The sequence below is a fragment of the Cucurbita moschata genome, unplaced genomic scaffold (assembly GCF_002738365.1).
Source record: "Cucurbita moschata cultivar Rifu unplaced genomic scaffold, Cmos_1.0 Cmo_Scf00017, whole genome shotgun sequence".
Lineage (NCBI taxonomy): Eukaryota > Viridiplantae > Streptophyta > Magnoliopsida > Cucurbitales > Cucurbitaceae > Cucurbita > Cucurbita moschata.
Window position 1 is genome coordinate 4,441,398 of NW_019268533.1, and position 22,795 is coordinate 4,464,192.

The 22,795-nt window shown below is 37.2% G+C and overlaps 2 protein-coding genes across 2 annotated transcripts; both read right to left on the reverse strand.

Moving 5' to 3' along the window:
• Positions 1-5,745: 5,745 nt before the first annotated feature.
• On the reverse strand, positions 5,746-7,450 carry LOC111455565 (polygalacturonase-like). The gene is made up of 4 exons (XM_023097277.1): positions 6,941-7,450; positions 6,561-6,850; positions 6,202-6,430; positions 5,746-6,118 (listed from the first exon to the last, which is right to left on the reverse strand). Exons 1-4 carry the CDS (start codon positions 7,448-7,450, stop codon positions 5,918-5,920), a joined length of 1,230 nt encoding a protein of 409 aa, XP_022953045.1. The 3' UTR covers positions 5,746-5,917.
• Positions 7,451-22,094: 14,644 nt separating this feature from the next.
• Positions 22,095-22,680, reverse strand: LOC111454909 (pathogenesis-related protein 1-like). Its single transcript, XM_023096378.1, has one exon. The coding sequence runs from the start codon at positions 22,647-22,649 to the stop codon at positions 22,149-22,151; it is 501 nt and encodes a 166-aa protein (XP_022952146.1). The 5' UTR covers positions 22,650-22,680; the 3' UTR covers positions 22,095-22,148.
• Positions 22,681-22,795: the final 115 nt, after the last annotated feature.

Sequence of the window (22,795 nt, forward strand, 5' to 3'; positions counted from 1 at the left end):
AATGAATTTAATGTTGGATCGTATGGCAACCCTAGAGGGGGAGTGCATAGGGTTTTAACGATAAAAGTGTTTAAACGTGATTAATTTTTCTAATGATAAAATTTTTTACAAATAAGTAGAAGATGATAATTACTAGAACAAAATAATTAAGTCAAAACAACAATCAAGTAGAACATACAAATCACAATAATAATTTTGAAATTAAATAGGAAAGAATTAGAAAGGATGACACTGTAGTTTTATAGTGGTTCGTTCAAACTAACCTACTCCACTCCCTAAGCGCCTCTTGGGAATTTGAATAAACAACTTTCTCGACTCTTTTCAGGGACAAGAGCCAAACCGCTACACTGCTCTTTTTACGAGTTTAAGAGCAAATCAATTCTTTCCACGACGCAGGATCAAACCGATACAAGTATTTGAGTTTGAAAGTAACACACCACAACTCTCTTGAAGAGTAGATTTACAATTTGGAACACTCAAAACTATTTCCTCACAGTACAATAGTAATCCCTCTCAAGAATAAGATGAAGAGAAATAAACTTGTAAGTTTGGAGAGAGCAACAAACAATGGAGACTTTGAACAAATGAGGATTGGAGAATTTATGGAAGTTGTGTATTTTAAAACGTGGGGAAGATGAGTTTATATAGAGGAGAAAAGTGGTAAAATGTAGGAATTAATATTGACCATTGGATTGTGTTAGGAATAATGGAATGCCGAGATTGAAAGTAAATAAATAAGAAAATTTTCCAAATTCATTTATTTAAAATTTTTAATATAATAATAATAAAAAGTTATGTGAACCATGGTCAAATGAATTTATAATAATATAATAATAATAAAAATTATGTGAGTAACTACCAAAATTTTAAAATATAATAATATAATATAGTAATAATAAAAATCGATGTGAGTAATGGTTAGATTTAAATTTATATTTTGTAAAAATAATTTTATTTAGAAATATAATAATAAGAAAAGCTCCACCATTTGTTACTCTACTAACATTATAAGTGTCATACTTTGATATATTTTGATTTGTCCATCATTTTGATTTTGCTGCCACATCATCACGTCGAGTATGTTGTCTCGACTCTAATTTCTTCGTTTTAGCTCTGATTTGAGTAATTGAAAAGTCGTTGTAATCGTTATTCCCGACCTTATACTGTGGACAGTTCAAAATACTTAATCATTAAAGTAGATTTGTTATTATCAAAGCATCAATCAATTAATTGATTAAAATTAATTAAAGTGAGATCAATGGTCAAAAGGCCAACATTTAATTATTTAATTTTGTATCATTAGAGCTTACCTGCTAACTAACATTAATCCTAAAAGGTTCAATTAAGTTGAAAGTTAAAATTGAAGTATTTAAGAGATTAGATATATTAAAGGTAAAAGAATAAATAGATTTAATTTGAGATGTTTAAATTAATATTTAATATATTAAATATATTAAATAAAGAAGAAAAAAAATATATAATTTGAAAGATTCAAATTAACATTTAATATATTAAATATGTTAAATATAAATAAAAAAGATATATATTAATTTGAAGAGTTCACGTTAATATTTAATATATTAGATATATTATAAGAGAAAAATATATTTATTGTATTTACATTAAAACTTTAATGTATATAAATACATAAAATAAAAATATATTTAAAATTTGATCTTGGGTTCCAGACATAGTAAAAAAGATCTTCTGGAATGTGGAATAAGGTCTATGTTGGAATACTTCAAAGAGTCTTATATGCTAAGGTTTCTACCAACTTCTTATTCTCATTTATTGGAACTTCTACGTTGTAATACTTCAATTAGTCCTGCCACCTAAGGTGTTTACAAAGTTGGACACAGTGTAAGAACTTCTATGTTGGAATACTTCAACTAGTCTTACCAGCTAAGGTTTTTACAAAATTAGACATATTACACTCATATTTATTGTTTTCTTTTCATTCTTAATAAAGTCAAAACGGTTCCTAATGCTCGTGTTATATGAGTAAAGAGTTCATTCCCTTCAGCACCATCTTCCTCGGTTGCATCAGGGCATTCTTTTATATTGGCCCTCGCGTGGCTGTATGGGTGCTGAAATAGAAATAAATAATTGTTCCCATGGCCTCTTGAGGATAAGGAAGATCTTGCGAAATGTGGAAGAACTTCTACGCTATAATACTTCAAAGAGTCTTGCAAGCTAAGGTTTCTATAAAGGTAGACTTCTTACTCTCATATTTATTGTTTTCTTTTAATTCTTAATAAAATCAAAACGGTTCCTAATGCTTTTGTTATATGGATATAGAGTTCATTCCCTTCAACACCGTCTTCTTCGATCGCATCAGGGCATTATTCTATATTGACTCTCGAGTTGCCAGATGGGCGCCTCTTGAGGGTAAGAAAGATCTTGCGCAATGTGGAAGAACTTCTACGTTTGAATATTCAAAGAGTCTTGCAAGCTAAGGTTTATACAAAGGTAAACTTCCCGTGTATGGATAAAGAGTTCATTCCCTTCGGCACTGTCTTCCTCGGTCGCATCAAGACATTCTTTTATATTGGCTCTCTCGTGGCAGGATGGGTGCCTCTTGAGGATCGCTGCTTTGCTTGAATCGACGTGAGGGTCACAACCTTACTCTCTTCATAGTATGGGTCTGACATTCTCTCCCCTACTTAAATTAGTCATCCTCGTCGATGACTTTTTCAGGGCACAATTACATTGCAGATTGTGACATTCTCTCCTGCTTAATCTCAGAATCTTCCCGATTACGATCCAAACTCTAGATTACTAATGACCTGACTAGCTGGAACTGATTGTGCTTCATACAAGTATAAATTCACTAAGCATGTGACTTCTCTTTTGTCACAATGCTTGTCTTATATGGCACTACTCTTTGACTCTTTTCTTGGTTAGTTTCTAGGTGAACTTGCCCTAACTTAACTTTGACACTTATCTTAGTCAATCTGCATACTCTTTGAGTGACACATAATGATATGAACCAAGAGACATCAATCATACAATATGCTTCAATGAAGATGTGGAGAAAAGGTTGTCAAAATTATCAAAAGATGTTTCAATTCATGCTACATTGAAGAAGAATAAAGTTTGATTGTTGTAAATTTTGGGTGGGTTATAATTTAGAGTTATTGTGTTTTAAGACTTTTTATTTAATTTCGGTTACATTTACATAATGGCTAATTATGGCCATAAAGTGTGAATGTTACAACTTTTGGAATGTCTTTAATAGTTTCATTTTGAGGCTATATAAAGCCATCTATGTTGTATTTGTAATGAGACTTGGAAAATATAGTAAAAGAAGCATTTGTGCTCTTCTTTAGCCAATGGCTAAGTTTCTTTGCAATTCTATGTAGTTTAGGTTGCATGTAGAATCATTCAAGCTCGACATGATCAATCTTGCTTGTGGAGTGATTCGAATCTCAATCAAGTGTTCTTGTCTTGAGATATTTGATCAACTAGAATCATTGAAGCTAGAGATGATCGATCTTGCTTCTGGAGTGATTCGAATCTCAAACAAAGTGTTCTTGACTTGAGATATTCGATCAACAAGGTAATCCGAATCTTATTCCCCTTGTAGTTGATTCCTTATCTTATCACATAACGTTACACTCACAGGGTGTGGCTCACAAGCCAACCATGACATTCCTCTTCGTGGTACCAACTCTTGTGGAAGCGGAGTCTAGACGACTTGCTAATTGATTTATTAGAAAATAAATGTGCTTCAGACAAATACAAAAAACTCATGCACACTATCTATAAGCTATCTCACTTTCATACCTATTTCTATTGTTCGTTCATCTAGGACCATCCCCCGAGACTCGCAATGTAGACATGACAATTCAATATTGCCATAGCTGTGGGTGAGGATGGCACTTCGGCTCGACAGAAGCTCACTAGACAACTATAGACTTTTCAAGGAGGCGCCTTTAGAGATTTCACTTTGTTATTACCGTAAGTCATATCTCAACTCTCCTTTTCCTTTATCCAATCATTTAAATTTTCCGTTGGCATTTTCCATGTTACAAGAAATCGCTTAGAAGCATATCTCTTTTTCCTTTATCCAATTATTTAAAATCACATCTCCTTTTCCTTTATCCAATTATTTAGAGAAAATCACATCAGAATCAATAAGATATTAGTTAGCATTACATGAGTTTAAGTAAATTACTAGCTAAAGATCTATTAAAAATTGACCAAGAAGATCTGTCAATAGAATTAAACTGCTAACACATTGGCCAAGACAACGAACGAACATGATAGGACTATGAAATGTGTACGAAATGGTTAGGATATGGGTATGATGTATGTAGTTATATATATTATACTATAATATGAGGATGATATGATATATATTATGGTAAAATATGTTTGATGAATTGATACAACTATGATATGGTATGTTGAAGGCACACCTGGAATATACTATGTGATTGTTATGATATATGATACGATATGATATGTGTATAATGTGAATTTTTATGTATGAAAATATGGAAACATTTTGATATGATATATTTGTGATATGAAATGATATGATTGACATGCAAGATGACGAACTAACATGAAATACAACCTTGACATACGCATGAAAGCTGTGATAAACAATATGATAAACGCTATGAGAAATGATATGACAAAATGATATGATATGAAGTACGATGCTAGTGAGATTGTATTAAATAATAATAAAAATGGAAAAATGTTGAGACCTCATGTATTATTGTGTATTCATGCATTAGGGAATACCCATATTCCTTCGTGATAGTATAGACGCGTACACTACTAAGACTTGGGAGAGAATCTATGGTTATTAAGAAGCGGTAAATGAGAAGAAATGGAGAGAATCCACTAGATAATGAAATGAGATCTCTGAAGAAGAATAAGACTTGGGAGTTTACGGATTTTACTAAAGGAAAAAAATTGGAGTAAAATGAGTCTTCAAAACCAAGTTGATTGAACATGGTAAAGTATATAAGTACAAGGCCCATCAGTTGCAAAAGGATACAAGCAGAAGTATAGGGGTGATTATAAGGAGATATTTGCACCAGTAGTATGTCGAGATACTATGAGGCTTATAATTCCAATTGCAGCACATAAATTGTAACCGATTTATCAACATGATGTGAAGTCGGCCTTCTTACAAGGAGAGCTTCAGAAAGAGGTATATGTGGAGCAACTAGATGATTTTGTACGAAAAAAGGTAAAGAGGATGAAGTGTATGGGTTGAAGAAAGCTCTATATAGTTTGAAGCAAGCTTTGAAAGCATGGTACAGTCGCATTGATTCTCATTTCGAAAAGATGAGATTCATTGACCGTTATCTATTGTGTGATAATATGTCATCTATCGAGTTGTCTGAAAACTCTGTGTTGCATGGAAGGAGAGTAAGCACGTCGATGTTCAGTTTCATTTTTTGCGTGATTTGTGTAAAGAAGGTACTATTGAACTCAATTTTTTGCCAACGTGATGAATAAATCACAGACCTATTCACAAAGCCCTTGAAACAGCCATTTTTCGAGAAGCTTAGAAGAAATATGGGGACGTACATAATTCAATATGTGGTTCAAGAAGACGAAGTAAAGTTCTAAGTTGATTTCATCAAAACTCAGTTTAGGAGAGGGTGTTGAAAGATACATGTGTAAGTACATGTAGGAATAACTACATGTACATGAAGGTTCATTCGTTGATAACATTTATTACATGCATTCTTAGTTACGTGTATTGGGTACATACATGAATTGTGTTTGATTAGGTGTATGGTTTTTAAATCATAAATGGTAGTCGGGAATGTCCCAATCTACCTCTAAATACATATTTTGACATTTGGTGGAAGAGGTAGAAAAACAATTTAGCATCATTTTCTAATAATACAAAGTTCTCTACTCGAAAGAGTTCTACCAAACTTATCTGTCACTGACAGCCCGTAACGGTTCCTCTAACATGACTGCACAAAGCTTTGGCTGCTCCATTCTTGTAACTCAGCTTTACATCTTCCAACTTTATTCCCACACATGGAAACTTTGGGCTACAATCGAATGTCATGGCGAATCTAGTGGCGGCTGTCCCACGAATGTCTTGATATGTCACATCACTAACTTTAATTCCCGAAGCCTATTCAATTAGAAGAACGAAAATGAAATTTTATATTTAAACATAATGTTTTTCTTTTAATGCATACAAATATTGAAATGTACCTGGCCAGGGCAATCTTTATTGTAAGGACAGTAATTTTGATCGATTATGATGGGATTCTTGACATTAGTCATCTTGAGATGTTGAAAACGAATGTTTCTTGCAAACCCACTGCTTGGCCTTCCCCAACTTTTTATTCTCACTCCATTTTGGGTGTTCATAAATCTACAAGATTTTACTGTCACGTTTTGAACTCCATCCTCCTTCAACGCTTTTCCTAAACTCCCAATGCTGCATCAACCGATTAAATAGTGAGGGTTAAGAGACCTCACCATCTTTTTAAGATACTTAGGCTACTTCTCTCATTGTCAATTGGTTTTGTTTTTCAAGTAAAAAAAAAAAAAAAAAACTTAACAAGTACCTAATTCCATGGCCAGGTCCACAAGCAACATTCTCAATCCACAAGTTGGAAGTGCCGGGGCCTATTGAGATGCAGTCGTCGCCGGTGCTAATATCTGAATTGAGAATTGTGACATGAGATGATAGCCCTACGTGAATGCCATCCGTGTTGGGACTATTACCGGAAGCGGAGACCTTTAGTCCTTCCATTTTCACATTGTGGCATTCATTCACTACTATGTGAAAAATCTGGCTATTTAATGATGTTAATCCACTTATCATAATGTTTTTGGAATCGGTAAATTCCAACGACTGCACATACACAAAACAAAGTATATGACACTTATAACCTTTTCTAAAAAAAAAAAGGAATTGAATTACAACTCAAAAGAATGAGTATACCGTGGCTCCACGAGGGCAGGTTTTGGCAGAACGTTTGCAAGCCCACAATCCAGCTCCTTGACCATCAAGAGTGCCACCAAAGATGGAAACTCCATTAACAAGGTGAAAAATGATCCAATTTGGAGAGTTGGCATTAACATGGAAGTCGGAAGGAGCCACGAGAGTGCCATCGATGTGTATGTCGATGGCGTCGTTTCTGCATGGCCCATTGAAAGTTGCATGGCGGAGATAGAATCTGCCATTTGGGACGTAAATGGATGCGGACGTAGAAGAGGTACAAGCACGCGCCCATGCTGCTTGGAAGGCCTTGGACGAGTCTGTTTTGGCGTCGGGTTTGGCTCCGAAACTGACGACGTTGAATGTCTCGGAAGCAGCAAAGGGTGAATTGAAGAAGATGATGAGTAGTAGGGAGAGAAGAAATGAGGTTGTTCGAGGGTCCATTGTGGTTGCGTTGTATTGTACAACTTGGATGAAGTTGAGGGGTTTATATAGGGAGAAGATAGGAGTCATAAAATGAGTAAAACATGTTTGGAAATTAGGTCAAAAAATGAACGTCTTTTTTCACGGTGAACATGAGACATCTTTTCATTTGCACTCATTTTAAATAGTCGACAAATTAAATTGACATCGTAAATATTAATAAATTAATAATTGGCATAGGATGAAGGATTAAATTTTTTGAAGTTTGGTTGAGCTCGTACTGTTTACCAAAATATAGATGATAATTTCGTGAAGATTTATTTAAAGAAAAAATTAAAAAATATATTTTAAATGAATAAATAAATATTTTTTGAAAAATGAAATAATAATAAAATAGAAAAAAAAAAAGGAAAAATTGGATTGGTTTGGTATAATTGTTGGATAGAAAGGTAAATTGAGGAAAATAGGGGAAAAGAGTTTGGAGAGAAGAAGCGGAGGAGATAACGGAGAAGAAAACGGAGAAGAAAACGGCGGGTTCATAGCCAACACCTTCTCCCCCCAACTTCACAATTTCAATGCTTTTACCTATTTCCATCCTCCACTTTCATCGCCCTTTCCTTACTAAATTCACACAAATATTCTCTTCTTTTCTAAAACTCGTTTTATTAGCTTCTCCAAAAAAAAATAAATAAAAACATTTAATATCATGATCATGAGGCGCTATAACACGCTCAACTTGATTTCAATTATTGAATGAGTTGATATTTGTCACAATTTTGTTTCGGTATCACATGTTGCATGTTCATGCTTTGTGGGTTAATATTGGTTTGATCCGGTTTGAGAGATTACTATTGAATATGTTTAATACTCCATTTTTCTTTTTCTTTTCTTTTTTTTTTTTTTTTTTTTTTTTTTTAAATAAAAAGTTGTCACCAAGTTGTCATCTCCATCATTAAAAAGANTAAAAACTTACAAAGTTAATATTTAAAAAATATAAAGAGAGGTCGATAGAGACTAGAATCAGAGAAATGACAACCATCAGCAGTTAGGTGTTAGGTGTTGAGAAACAACCATGAGTTATGGGATAGAGACTCAAGAGAGAGGCTTTAAAATTAGGGCGATGACTCTAATATGAGAAAAGAACCAGAGGCAGAGAGAGAAAGGGTTCGATGGTAGTTGTGAAGAAGGAAGGGTGGACGTGATGGCACTCAAAGCAATAGAGGAAGAAGAGGGTAGTAACTGAGAGTGCGGACCCTGGGTTGTAGTTTAGATGAAGAAAGAAAGAGAGAGGCGAAGATGGAGTGAGATTTGTGCCTTGTTGACTGATTTGTTATCGAGCAAATGAGCACGAGTAAGAATATTTTGAGCATATTTTAACTGACTAATAAAGAGACCGTCATGAGTGAGTGAAGAGCTACAATGATAGATCCATAGAAAATGATCCTGTTCACAACACCACCATTGCCAGGAGTGGAGGCTGGTGATGGAACAATAGGCACAACAAATGGAGAAGTTGCCAACGCCATAGCAAGTGGTGAAGTTCTAATAGATGGAGAGGGAGACACGTCCCCCAGAGCAAGGGACGAAGATGGTGTTAAAGCCGAAAGAGTCGCCACAATGGGCGAAGGAGCCAATTTTGGCAAGGAGGGCGACAACAACTTGGTTGGCGAAGAGGACCCAAATTCCAAAGGTAAATCTCTGCAGAAGGTCGATGGGCTTGTCGAGATTCTGTATATTTTTTATGAGAACACTGATGAGGATATTGAGGTTAGGGTTTCTGTGAATGATGAAAGACCGTTTGGGAAGAAAATGAAAGAGGCTATGTTGGCTAAGGGGAAATCAATTGTGTTGAGAACGTGAGGTTGTATGTACAGAATATGACGAAAGGTAGGTCTGCGAAAGATGATTTGGAGGCCAAAAGCTATCGATAAGACTTCCGTATATTGTACTCAAAGTACTTATGACATGATTGTAATTGAGAAAATATTTACATTTACTTTAGGGTCATATGCGATAAGATTCAAATATAATTAGGACTGTTAATGAACCATGCACTGAGAACATAACCTAGGACCATGCAAGGCCATACCCTACATATTCTCATGTCCTAAAGTTATTATACTTAAGATTTCTAGGTACTATGCTATTACACTCTAAGCGACTATGACCTCTCGTTATGTAGTGCATTACGAGGCTCTTGGTTCCTTTTCCAAGCAGGATGCCCTATGTCACAACATAACAGTGGTTGTGCCTCCAAGTAAGTCATCGAGGACAATGACTAGTTTAAGTGCACGAGAATGTCACAACCTAACTATGAAGAAAATAGGTTCTGACCCTCACATTGCGACAAGAGAAGCGGCGACCCTCAAGTGGCTCCCATCGACCATACGAGGGCCTAGACGAGTGGCATAATGCAACCAAAGAGGATGGTACATCTTCTAACACACCACACAGAGTGGGCATTGAAGAAAAGTTGAGGCATAAGCAAGATAGGGGGAACAAGTAAGAAAGAGTGGCAAAGATTGGCTTGTTGAAGGGCAGGGTAGGGCCCCAAACCTTCACCTCAAAAGTCAATGTTTTGGAAGGAATTTGGCCATGCAGTTCTAGAGTTAAATTCGTCCCATATGAAATAAGAATGCTCGCCAAATTGTGTCAATCAGACACCGGACGAATTCTCCATGAAACCATACGCCCGTTTGCCAAAATCACTTCTACTCCAGAAGTATTGGAAATGCGTCAAAATGTACTATAGGTGGAGACATGGTGTCAGCTCTCCACCACCCCTAGGCCATGTGTTCTAAGCAAGCTTCCCTGTGGTACATGTGTGTGTCACAGTTAGGGCGACTTCCTTTGAAATGTGTTTTTCAAGGACATTACCAGGCGACATGGGTGTGCCAGTATTGTGCCCCAACTCAAGCGTCGAAAGTTGAATTATACACTCACTATTCGGTACGATATCCGTAATGATATGGCATGGGCATGAGAGGGCTAATACCTCGATAGAAATCGAATGGATGAATGTTTAGGATGTCTCGATGAGATGAGCGACACATGGGCTCATTCTTGATGGCATGAACGAGTGAGTTGTGATGGTCGACGACACTCTGAGACTTAGATGACATCAAGATATATGGGCCATTGTCGATTGAGAACCAAGATGACAAGATTGTGAGTCAATAAGCTTGACTTCGTAAAAATAGTTATTAGCTTGAATAGGTTAAGGGAAATTGTTAGTCTTTAAATGGGATTAAATTTTAGGAGACTAGTTATGCTTTCTCAACTATAAATACTCATGAGATGTATGCAATTTTCACAGCAACAAACTGAATTAATAAGCGAAAATTTCTCTCCCTCAAGTTGTTCTTCATTTGTTTTGACATATTTCAATCGTGGGTCATTTCCAATATTTGGTATCAGAGTTATGATGCCAAAACAATTGTCGTCACCATTCAAATTTTTCGGAGGAGATGTGACAACGATAAGGAGCAGAAGGGAGGGGAGTGTAACATAAAGTACCCGTTACTCACGAAGAGTAACTACACAACATGATCGATAAAGATGCGTGTTAACTTACAGGCAAAAGGCGTGTGGACGCCGTCGAGCATGGTGACGTTGAGGACTGCAAGGACAGGATGACTCTTGTCGCCATCTACCAAGCAGTTTCGGAGGATGTCCTTCTCATGTTGACAGAGAAGGACTCGACAAAGGCAGTATGAGAGACGCTGCAAACAATGCATGTTGGTGTGGAACGTGTCAAGGAAGCAAATGTGTAAACCTTAAAGAGTGAGTTTGAGGCTATCCGCATGAAGGACGATGAGGCAATAGAAGACTTTTCCATGAAGTTGACGACGACCTTTAGCAGCATCTGTTCACTAGGCGACGTTGTGGAGGAGATTTGCATTGTCAAGAAGTTTCTCCGAGCTATTACCCCAAGATTCATGCAGATTGTCACCTCCATCGAGCAGTTCTGCAACCTAATAAACATGTTGATTGAGGAGATCATTGTTCGTCTTAAGGTTCATGAGGAGAGACTTCGTGGCTACGAAGACAAAGAGGAGGAGAAAAACCTCTCACTCACACATGAGGAGTGGGTCGCATGGACGAAAAAGAAAGATGCAAATGACTCTTCTTTTTCAGGTATGAGCAGACATGGCAGCCATAACAAAGAAAAAAGAGGTCATGGACGTGGCCGCAGAGATGGAGGCAAAGGAGGTCGTGACAATATCTCACAAACCCATTAAAATGTCAACCCTTGGAAGGACAAGAGTATGATCAAGTGTTAATCTTGTAGAAAATATGGGCATTATGCAGTAGTGTGCCACAACAAGGAGAGTGATGAGGAGGCAAATCTTATCTTCTCAGATGATGAAGAGCCCACATTGATGTTGGTTGAGAAAATGCCCAACATGTTGATGCTCAATGAGGAGAAGGTTATGATGAACGATGTAACGATCAGAGTTTCTAGAATAAAATAAAATAAAATAAAAATAAAATAAATAATTAAATGTAATCTCTTCAGAAATCGAGAGATTTCCTGTGAGACTTTTATTGCCTAATAGAAACATTCCTATTGCTCTAAGTTTTCTTATCCTAAAACCCTAGAAAAAATCCTAGAATGCCTTATTGGGAAATGTCTTAAGATTATTTTTATATTTCTATGCCCAACCTTTTACATCCCTTGAAAACGATTCTCTCCAAACTTTCCTTCGGAACGTTGGGTTACTCTTCGGAGGAAGAATTGAGTGGAAGTAAGGTATTGATGTCGGGATCATTGTGTCAAAGAAGGTTGACCGTCGAAAATCGGTGTTCAAGACGTTGTGGGATCGTCGGTGCGTCGCCGGAATCGGGGAGGTGGAAATTAGGGTTTCGACTTGTCGGGTAAGGAAGGCGAGGTTTTTGGAATCGGGTCGAGCCGCAGATGGACGCTCAACAGCTCCAGCTGCTTCGCACACGTACACAGTGCGCCTCGCCTCGCATGTGTATGAAATCGGTTCGGTTCCGTCAATTCTCGCAACTCGACTTGGCGGCTTAGTTGGTCGGCTCGGTAGCTCGGCTTGGCAGCTTTGGTATCACTGTATTATATCGATTCCAAGGTTTTCGGTCCTTCCGAAGCCGTTTATGCCCTTAGTTTTACCATCCGAGGTCAGTATAGTTCCTAACTATCAAAGACAGATTGTATTGGGAGTTTATTTTGATAAATAGCATGAGATTAGCTAGGGTATGTTATGAAACGTCCCTAAGTTTTTTTTGTGGTTATTATAGGACGTATTTAACCGTTGGGATTAGCTCGTTGTGAGTGACTTCAACCAAAGCCATCGAGGTAAGTGACCTTACTGTTGGAGTTAGTTTACCACGTGTTGTATGATGGTGCGTGCCCTGTGGCCCCTGCATGCACCATGTTTTATTATGTGATATGACTATATGATTTATGAATTATGTAACTATTTATGCTATGAAACGTAATGGGTTATATTGACTGTTGACTGTTTATGCGATATGTTAGTAATATATGCCATGAAAATGTTGATCGATGCCTTGGATACATGTAGTATTATCAAGTCATGTCATGAGGTGTTTATGCAACTGGAATGTATTTTCATGTTATGTAATATGTCATGTAATGTAAGTCATGTGAGATGCCATGTAATGTAAGAAACGTATATGCGATGTTAGCACTGCTTATGTAATGCCATGTTAGATATGTTAAGGGACCTCATGCATATATGTATGTCACGTGCATCGGGATTCTTCCCCTTTATGATACGAAAGAATGAATTACAATATTTATGTTCGCTATGATGTCATGCGGGCCCTTTTCTGTTATGTGGTGTCCGGCGACGTGTAACACGTTGTGCCCGACCAAGCTAGGCCCAGGGGGTATGTATACGAGGCCGCCTGGTGAGTTCATGTACGTGTACATGTGCCGTGTGTGAAGGAGTACCACACACCCAACCCTACCTGGAATAGGAAAGCGCCCAAGACTATGTAAAGTTTATGAAAAGTTAGGTCTCACTCATATGTTGCATGTGTTTGCATTCCTAACCCCAACAGTGCGGTGACTTACTAAGTATTTTGTAAAATACTCAAGCCACGTGCTATCTACATTTTTCAGGTAAAGGCAAGGCGCCAATGTATGGTTGACGGCGGAGCTGGGGCCACCATGGAAGTTGGAGATGGGATATTTTTAGGAGTTTACTTCTATTTGACTGTTTTAAGTTATAACATTGAGTATTGTATTGGATTTATTTTGAATTCAATTATTGAAGGATTATTTTCCGAGATAGGGTTGTTTTGAATTTATGAATCTTTATGAAAGACTCTGTTAGTGTTTTTCCAAAGTTATTTACTATGAGCTTCCACATAATGAATTATGTATGCATAGGTGATGTCACTAATTAGGTTTAGAAAATTAGGGGTGTTACAAACTCCTTCATAGATGGAGAAGACCAAGTGGAGAGCAGCATTGGTACCTAGACAACGGAGCAAGTAACCACATGACCGGAGATCGAGAAAAGTTTAAGGACCTCTATGAGAAGTTCACTGAAAACGTGAACCTTTGCGACAGATCAATTGTACCGATCTAAGGTAAAGGATCTATCTTGTTCCAGTGTAAGAACAACGATCAACGTCTATTGACCAAGGTGTATTACATCCCAAGTTTGAAAAACAATATTGTTAGACTTAGTCAAATGACAAAAGAAGGTAGCAGAGTGGAGATAGTCGGTCCATTCCTCAAGGCATATGACAGAAATGAAGCCCTGTTGATGAAGGTAAAACGATCGTGAAACCACCTATATAAGATACTACTAAAAGACCATCAACATCTTCCAAAAGAATCCATTGATGTTGACAACAATAAAGTTAAGAAGAAACTAATGGGTCAGGAGAAAAAAAAAACCCGACAAACATAGCTAAGAAGAAAGCAGAGGCTACTACAATCAGTGAAGAGAGACCTACAAGATGGCATATTTCACCATACTTGTCATCTCAACCACATAGGACTAGAAGAAGGCCACCAGGGCGTAAGAAAAGTGGGACAAACTTATCCTCTCAACCAAAGAAGGCTAGAGGCATGTCTAAAAAAAAGGTTGAAAGACAAAGGATTGCCCTACAACATGAAGAAATCCATGCACTTAAGAGAGATGCATGTTGTGGAATTAAAACTTCTTGTGAAGAATGCAGAGTTGATTAGAGACCCAACAACGTTAATACTACATAGCAACATTCAAATATTCTCACTAAGGTCCTAGCAAGGGCTAAGCTTTGCAGACATGCAAGAGTTGTTCGAAGTAAAAAATCTCGTAAAGTCAAGCTTACGGAGGAGAATGTGAGTCAATAAACTTGACTTGGTAAAAAATAATTATTGGCTTGAATAGGTTTAGGGAAATTGTTCATCCTTAATTAGGAAGAATTGTTAGTAGTTGCTTAACTCGAGGAGAAAGTTTACGAGACTAGTTGTGTTTTCTCCACTATAAATACTCATGAGATGTATGCTAGTTTCACAACAACAAAAAGAATTAATAAGCATAAGTGCTTAAGTTTCCTCTATTAAAAAAGCTCTCTCCTCTCAAGTTGTTCTTCCACTTCAGTTATTTGTTTCAACATATTTCGATTGTGGGTCATTTCCAACAAAGATGAGATGCAATGTTGCTTTAAGAGACCTTGACCCTGAGTAGAGGCAAGATCGAACTGAATGACTTGGACTAATGTAGAGGCAAGTCGGTTGTGTCAAAGACGATTGAACATGCACATGTAGGCGAGATGTGTGGTCGAGCAAGCTTAGATTCTACACAAGCAATGTTCATTTGTCGAAAACAAACCTCGCTAAGGTCCAATAAAGCTACAAAGTCGGGCAAAAAATGTAGATGGGGATTGAGTTCTCCTTAAGGCTAGTCATGAGTGTGTCAAGATCACAATGTCGCATAGTTGAAAAAGTACGACTATGAAAGTTGGTATCAAAGCCGCACTTTGTGTGTCTAGTCGGATAAGATAGTCAGAGAAATGGACCCAAGAGTTGATTAAAGACCTTGCAAGTGTGCGAAGAGTGCCAGAGCACGCAAGACAGTTGCGGGTCAAAATTAGAATCAGTTGTGGGTTAAAGTCAAGACTACTCGAAATTCATTAGTGTCATGTCGACACCTTATTGTGGGGAGATCTACCCATTAAAGAAAGAACCAAACTCATATTCCAAGGGCTTGGGGTTTTGATGTTGGCAATAGATGAGACAGAAGGCACACTAGGTCGGGAGTCTTCCAAAGAACCATTTGCGTGAGAGGAATAATGTGGTTGTAAGAAAAGAAGTCGGGAGTCAGTTGAGACATGCATTGGCCAAGTGCCAAGTTGAGCACAATGCAAGTCCTTATGGGGGGGTGACCTTGCTATAGAAAGACATCCAAATTTGAATGGACGAGAGCTCAATCGAACGGGTTGCTCACTCCGTGAATGTGCTCCAAGGTGCAATCACACATCTATTCATTGAGCCACTGCTTCGTACCAAAGGTTGTAGTTTAACAAGAGTTGTTAAGACAAGTATCCGCTTGAGAAGTGAGCATCAACTAGAAGTGAAGCTACAAGCAAGACTAGAGAATTGTCAAGGTAGCGTTGCCACATGATGGTGACAAGTTAATAGTTGGCTGAAGTGTAGCTCCAACACGGGGTTGTGTTACAAGCTTTCAAACATCGCTACTATAAAGGTTAGCGCCACGATGAGAAAATATTGTGGTTGGCTTGCGAGCCTCACCCTATGGGATGTCTGTTGTGGGTGATTCAGAGAATATGACGAGGGTGGTCAAAATGGCCAAATTTGGGGTGCGCTCTCCCTAGCCTAGGCAAGGATATGCCGAAACTAGTTAGTTTATCGTAGTTTATCTAGTGAGCCCTGAGTCGAGTTTGCAGAAGGGCGAGAGAGGCCCAAAAAAGGGATAGCCCACAACCTTAGTGTAGTTGTTTTTTCGTGCTTATGTTGCGATTCTCGGAGATAGAGGGAAGGCCCGTCAATGGTATAGCTTATAAGTAGTGTGCAGTTTCCATATTTAGTATGAAGCATGTATTTCCAATAGGTTTGTCAACATCCAGTCCAAAGTTGGATCGTCATCACGAACAATGCTGAGATTAAGTGGAAAAGAGTGTCACAATCCAAGGAGTGTTTATACCCCCAAGTAAGCCATCAAGAACGATGACTAGTTTAAGTGAGGGAGAATATCACAATCTAACTATTAAGAGAGTAGGTTGTGACCCTCACGTTGCGACAAGAGAAGCGGCGCCATCCAGTAAGGCGAGGGCCTAGACGAGTGCATGATACGACCAAGAAGGATGGTGCATCATCTAACACACAACACAGGTATGATATCAATCCCTAGCGTAAAACATAGTGGTCATTGAAGAAAAATCTATAATCCACGAGAAGGTATGAAATTAATCCCTAACTCTACCCTATTTTTAACACCAAAAAAATGAAGGGAATTAGCTCGAATGAGAATAAACCACCCATGTACGACCCAAAAGACCCAAGGAAAGAAATTAAAGGATCAAGCAAGGAAAAGGGTCTTAAGCAAGTCATTCCTATACCCTGACAACAAATTTTAAGGAGTGAAGTCTTTTGGAAAAGGATGGGAAAGGAAAGAGTAAACGAAAAAGTCATTTTTCCCATTTTTAAGGAACTTTCAAATTTTTAATTCCTTGTCTAAAGGAATTTCAAGATTCTTTAAGGAAAAAATGACCAACCAAGGGATGAAGGATTTTAAAAGAATTATGGATATTTGGAGAAAAAATAATAAAATATTCTGAAAGTGGCAAATTACCAAAATACTCTAGAAGAATGGATATATAATTATAGAAATGTCACTCTAATCAAGATCAGAGTATCTACCGTGACCATCTGCAAAAAAAAATCTCTCGAAACTCAAATCTCAGCCGTTGGATCTCTCCAAAATTGGATATGATCTAGAACATGCACAGATCATCACATCCAACGGCTAGTATTCAAAACCATGGTCGGTAAGGCTTCGATCGGAGCTGATACTTTCAACGAATTATCGAGGAAGTTCAATCTTCAAATCACGACGATTCTAGAGCTCTCAATTTCAATTTAAGCTCCTCCTATAAAGTCTGAAGTTGGGGCAACAATATGGAACAAGAATCGAGCAAGGTCGAGCTCCCAATCAAAGGCAATAAGCGTTTAAATTTTGGGTCTCCTACCCTCTGGTTTCTTCTAAATTCGAGTGCAATTGTCTATCATTTCTCTTCTAACTTGTTCCTATAGTTTTTAAACAAGATTACCCACAAGTTCTATGAAGGAGTAGAGTGCTAAAAGTGCCAAAAAAAACCATTCCCCCAATTCAATCCGCCATTAAAGAGTTTCAAGGAAAACTTGAGAATCCAATATGTGGATACATGATAATTCGCCGAGCAAGAACGATCCCAATCAGTTTCTGCACCTGCAAGGAATGTTTCCCATAGAAGATCTCGAAAAGAAATAACCTCAGGAACGTGCCCAATTAAAGAAACTCAATTTCAGGCTCACATTGGGGGTAAGTGTCATATTCCTGTCTACGGTCCCTTTTCCTTCAAATTAAGGATTTCTTTAGCTTCAGAGGAAGAATTTGAGTAACTTTAATGAAGGAATCGAGAGCTGAAACGTTGTAGAACAAACTTCCCAAGAGAACGAAAATCTTGTGTTTCGAGTGAGTTGCAAGCTGAAAGCGATTTCTTGAAATTGAGGTCCCACACTCAAAGACGTTCCTCCAAACCAATTCCTTTAGCTTGAGCTTTGGATATGGAAGAGGTTCCATGAAGAAATTGGGCCTTGACAACCCTAGAATTGGCTATCCCATAAGAAATCTTATGTTTTAGCTTCGGCGAGAAACCAGATTTTGGACGAACTTTGGAGGCAAATATCTTAGGCTATGATCCACGAGAAGGTATGAAATCAATCCTTAGCTCTTCCTTGTAACACCACTTTAAGTTTCTTGAAGAAATCGAGGGAAGAAATGGCGTGATCGAAGTTGTGAGCCTGAGTTTCAGACGACACCACGATGAAAATGCATCTTTTTCCTGTCCAGAGGAAGAAGACGATGACATGACCAGTTCAACTGAACCGGCAAAATCAACCCAAAATTTGACCTTTCCTCGGGTTTTTTCAATTTTAAACCCCTTTTAGATCAGTTCTTAAATAAAAATTTATGGTTCTAGAAACTAGACACAATAAGGAGTATGTGGAAGGAAAATTGAAGTAATTCGAATACCGTAAGCTCAAGAACGGAAGTCCCGAACATCAATAACGTGGTAAGTAGCCACCTTGGACTTTTCTTAAGAAATACTCGTAGGAATCACTTGGATTTTCATAGAAACCCTAAACCAGTATTAATTAAGAATATATGAAAGAAAAACTCAAAAACTCTTCAGTTAAGGCCCTGAACCGACAAAATTGCTCGGAATTTATGTAATGTAAAAATAACCCACTAGATGAACTCGTGCTACCTATAAAATTTTAATGTTGAGTATATTATAGCATGTTAAGGTTGTATATGAAATTTGGTGGTCATTGGATAAGAATAAGTAGGTAAACCAAGAAACGGTATAAAATGACCATAATGTCCCTAAGGTAATTTACCTTCGGTTCATGACCTAAATGACCTCCGAATGCTATGAAACTCTGTAGTAGATCTTATTTTATGATGTTATATGATTGAATGAAGTTTGGAAGTCATTGAAAAATGTTAGGTAGCAAAATCAAGATATGGAAAAAAAACGTTCATCACGATCCATACGACTTCACCTCCTAGAATGACTAACGATCCATAAAATAAGAGATTCCCCACATGTACCCTTGTTTGCTAATAAGATTGGACATACATAAGATCACATTGAACTATTGCTATAAAGAACTTATAAGTTCCAAGCTTGACCCAAGACATTATGCATAAAAACCTAGGATTACCAAGAATCCAATAAAACACCTAGGTTAATGCAAGTTCATGCTTAACAAGTTGGTAGGATCCATGCCCGAAGTTACCATTATCTCCCATCACGAAGTGTACCACAAGGCCTCTATTTCTCTTTAGGTAGGATGCCCTACTATATGTACCATGAGCAGGATGCCAAGATGGACTTATTATTTCCCTCACCTAAATGAGATGCCCTGCATCACAAGACGCCACTTATGAACTCATGGGGAAAAAAATTAAGGGTAACTTTGGAAAAGTTTTCAAGGCTAAAATACGATGCATGACATGAAAACCTCTAAGGTTTAGTTCCTGAAAATGAAAGAAGTAGTCATATCCTAGCTCAAGGTCTATACATACTCCAAATTACCAACTATTTTTTGTAAGGCCTATTCTAAATGACATGACAATAAGTTCAAGATTTCAAGTTGATTGGAGCAAGTTTGGAACCTAAACCAAGATGGGACTTAAGAAATGCTTAAAGGAAACACCTCAAGATTCATGACCTTCTAGAACCCTCTAAGGAATCCATTATGAATCTATGACTTTCTAGAATAACTCATACTAGTTATTATGATGGGTACATATGATTAGGAATGCATGTGACAACTTATGTCTCAAGGAATTATGAATCTTAGAAACTTAGAAGATTGAGATAAGAAGAATGCTAGATACCACTCAAGGATAAGGGACCAAGAGGGACCAAGATCCTCAGACTCGGGAACTCAAGAATGCTAGGTAATACTCTAAGCATGTCCAATTATGGCTCATACCTCCCACCACGCAATGGTTTTAGAGGCCATGTTTCTTCTTCTAGGTGGGATGTCCTGCACCATGTTTCCCTTGCAGGATGTCATGTTTGGTCTCATGTTTCCCCCACCTAGATGAAATGCCCTGCACCATGTTCTGGGTATCTAAAGATTGTCAGGATGCCATGTTCATGCATGCACTGATCACTAAACCTTTATGGTCTATGCCATGTTCAAGCATGCATTGATTACATGACCTTTTTGGTCTATGCCATGTTCATGCATGCACCGATCACGTAACCTTTATGGTCTATGTCATGTTCATGCATGCATCGATCAGGTGACCTTTATGGTCTATGCTATGATCATGCATGCTTTGATCACGTGACCTTTATGGTCTATCATGGGGAGTAATCTATGGCCACGATGGAATAATAAGAGAGTCAATTACCTTAGACAAGAATCAAGGACCTCCTAAAACCTCCCATGGTACATCATCTCATGACTTAGATTATGCTGCTTGAAATGCATGAAGCTTTGAGTGTAGGTATTAAGAATATATCGCTTGGAACGCATGAAGCCTCAGATACAGTTTGATAAGTTTATGACTAGTACGGTAACTCCTAAGGGTAGTGTCTTAAATAAAGAATTAAGAAACAAAACAAGAACCTAGAAAGAACCAAGAACAAGAGAAAGATCAAGGACTAGAACATGGATCAAGATCCAAGTTCTAAGGACAAGAACAAAGAACCATAGTACTAAGGTCCGTAGAGAATAACCAAGGTTTCAAAATCCAAGGACCAAGATCCTCAAGATAGAACATGATAAGAACCCACAAGTCAAGAACAAGAACTAGATGGCCTAAGTACTTACGACAAAAGCAATAACAAGAAAAGAAAGAGTGTGGTACCCCTAGCACATCAAGGACACGATTAAGAGCCTACAAGTATGTTGCTTACTGAATCTTAGTACTCATTCCTTATTCTCCGCAGGTAATAAGGAGTTGGTCGAGGTCGGGAGCAGAATATGGAGCAAGTACCATAGACAAACCTCACTCGTCATCCTCAACCCTTTTGTTTTAAAATGTCTTGTGTCATTCCTTATTTTGTACTTTAACTGTTGTGTAGTGTTTTAAATACTTTGTATAAACTTTATTTTGATATAATATAAATATAATGAATGAGATGTTTTAAGTTTAAGATGTTTTATTTTGTGAAAAAGTTACCCGTCTTTTTGAAGTCATTGAGTCCGTTCAACTTAACTAGTCCTATTAACCTAAAACCTTACCCTCCCTCAGTTTTTCTCAATTTTAACCTCCTTTTCAGACCAATTCTCATGAAAAAAATTTATGGTTCCAGAAACTAGACACTTTAGAAGTCGGTAAAAAAAATTGAAATAATTCGGATATCGAAATCTCGAGAATAGAGGTCTCAAACATCGACGACGAGGTAAGTAGCCCGTTTAGATTTTTCTTAAGAAATATTTGTAGGAATCGTTTGTACTTTAATATGAAAATTAAGCTCAATATGAATTAAGAAAATATGAAAATATATATATATATATATATATATATATATAGATATATATATACAATAAGTTAAGACCTTGAACCGATCGATTTCCTTGAAAGTTAAGTAAGGTTAAAATAACCAAATAAACAACCTCCGTCTAGGTTTGAGTTTTAGATTTATTAAATACAATGAATTTAAAAACATAAAATAAAATTTAAATTACATATGAATTGTGTCCCTAAGATAAATCTTATTTCTTATCTCTTTAATATGTTTTTAGCACATTCACTTTTTCATATTATAAAAATATTTTAGGTATCTTTTTTTTATATTGTTATCAATAAAATCCTAACTCATTTAAAATTTAAAATGGAATGATTAAAATTTAAAAGTAACCACGATAATGAAACTATAGTGTATATTTAATTTTTTATTAAAAATAATAGATTACATGATAAACTTTGATAAAGCAAGATCGATCGAACAATCCTGCATTATTTTTATTTATTAATACGTGAAAATGATGTCATAAACATAATATAAAACTTGCACGCTTTATAGTTTATTCTTTAAATTGAAGGGTCGTTTAATATGGCCACTCGCCAATGACATTGCCAGGTGGGTCATAGTTGCAGGTGATGAATTTACCGCCATTGTTGCACCTCACTTTTGCACATCCAACTTTTGTCGTGTTTTGCCACACCACTTGAGTGTAGTGGCCGCACATTTTTCCTTCGGTGCAGGTGTTGGAGGCATAATCGTAGAATTGTTGCTCATCCACCCACATTTGAACTGCTTCAATGCCTGTCATTTCACTAGAATGCACGGCAAGATTCTCGCCATAAGGCCCATTAGAGTGCAACAATTGACAGTCGTTGCTACGTTCATTGGCATATTGTGTAGCATAGTTTGCAAGTTCTTCATCCCACTGGATGGGTTTGATGCCAACTTGGACCGCGCTCACTTGGGAACGAGCAATATTGTGAGCATCAACATAGTCTTGAGGGGAGTCTTGAGCGAGAGACGAAGGAAGGATAGTGATACAGAAGACACAAAAGAGAGACAAGGAAATCTTTACGAGACCCATTTGGATTGGATCGTAAAGGTTGAAAAATATAAGGAAATGGGTGTGAGAGAAATGGGATGGACATAGTTTGTATTTATAAGCATCAAATTTTGAATATACTTTAATATAATTCAAGTTGGAAACTTGGGGTTTGTATTTGTTGAACA

Coding starts and splice junctions, on each gene's coding strand:
- LOC111455565 (XM_023097277.1), bottom strand. CDS start 7,450: ATGACTCCTATCTTCTCCCTATATAAACCCCTCAACTTCATCCAAGTT. Junction 6,431..6,560: donor GGACCTGGCCATGGAATTAG/GTACTTGTTAAG, acceptor CGGTTGATGCAG/CATTGGGAGTTTAGGAAAAG. Junction 6,119..6,201: donor ATAAAGATTGCCCTGGCCAG/GTACATTTCAAT, acceptor CTAATTGAATAG/GCTTCGGGAATTAAAGTTAG.
- LOC111454909 (XM_023096378.1), bottom strand. CDS start 22,649: ATGGGTCTCGTAAAGATTTCCTTGTCTCTCTTTTGTGTCTTCTGTATC.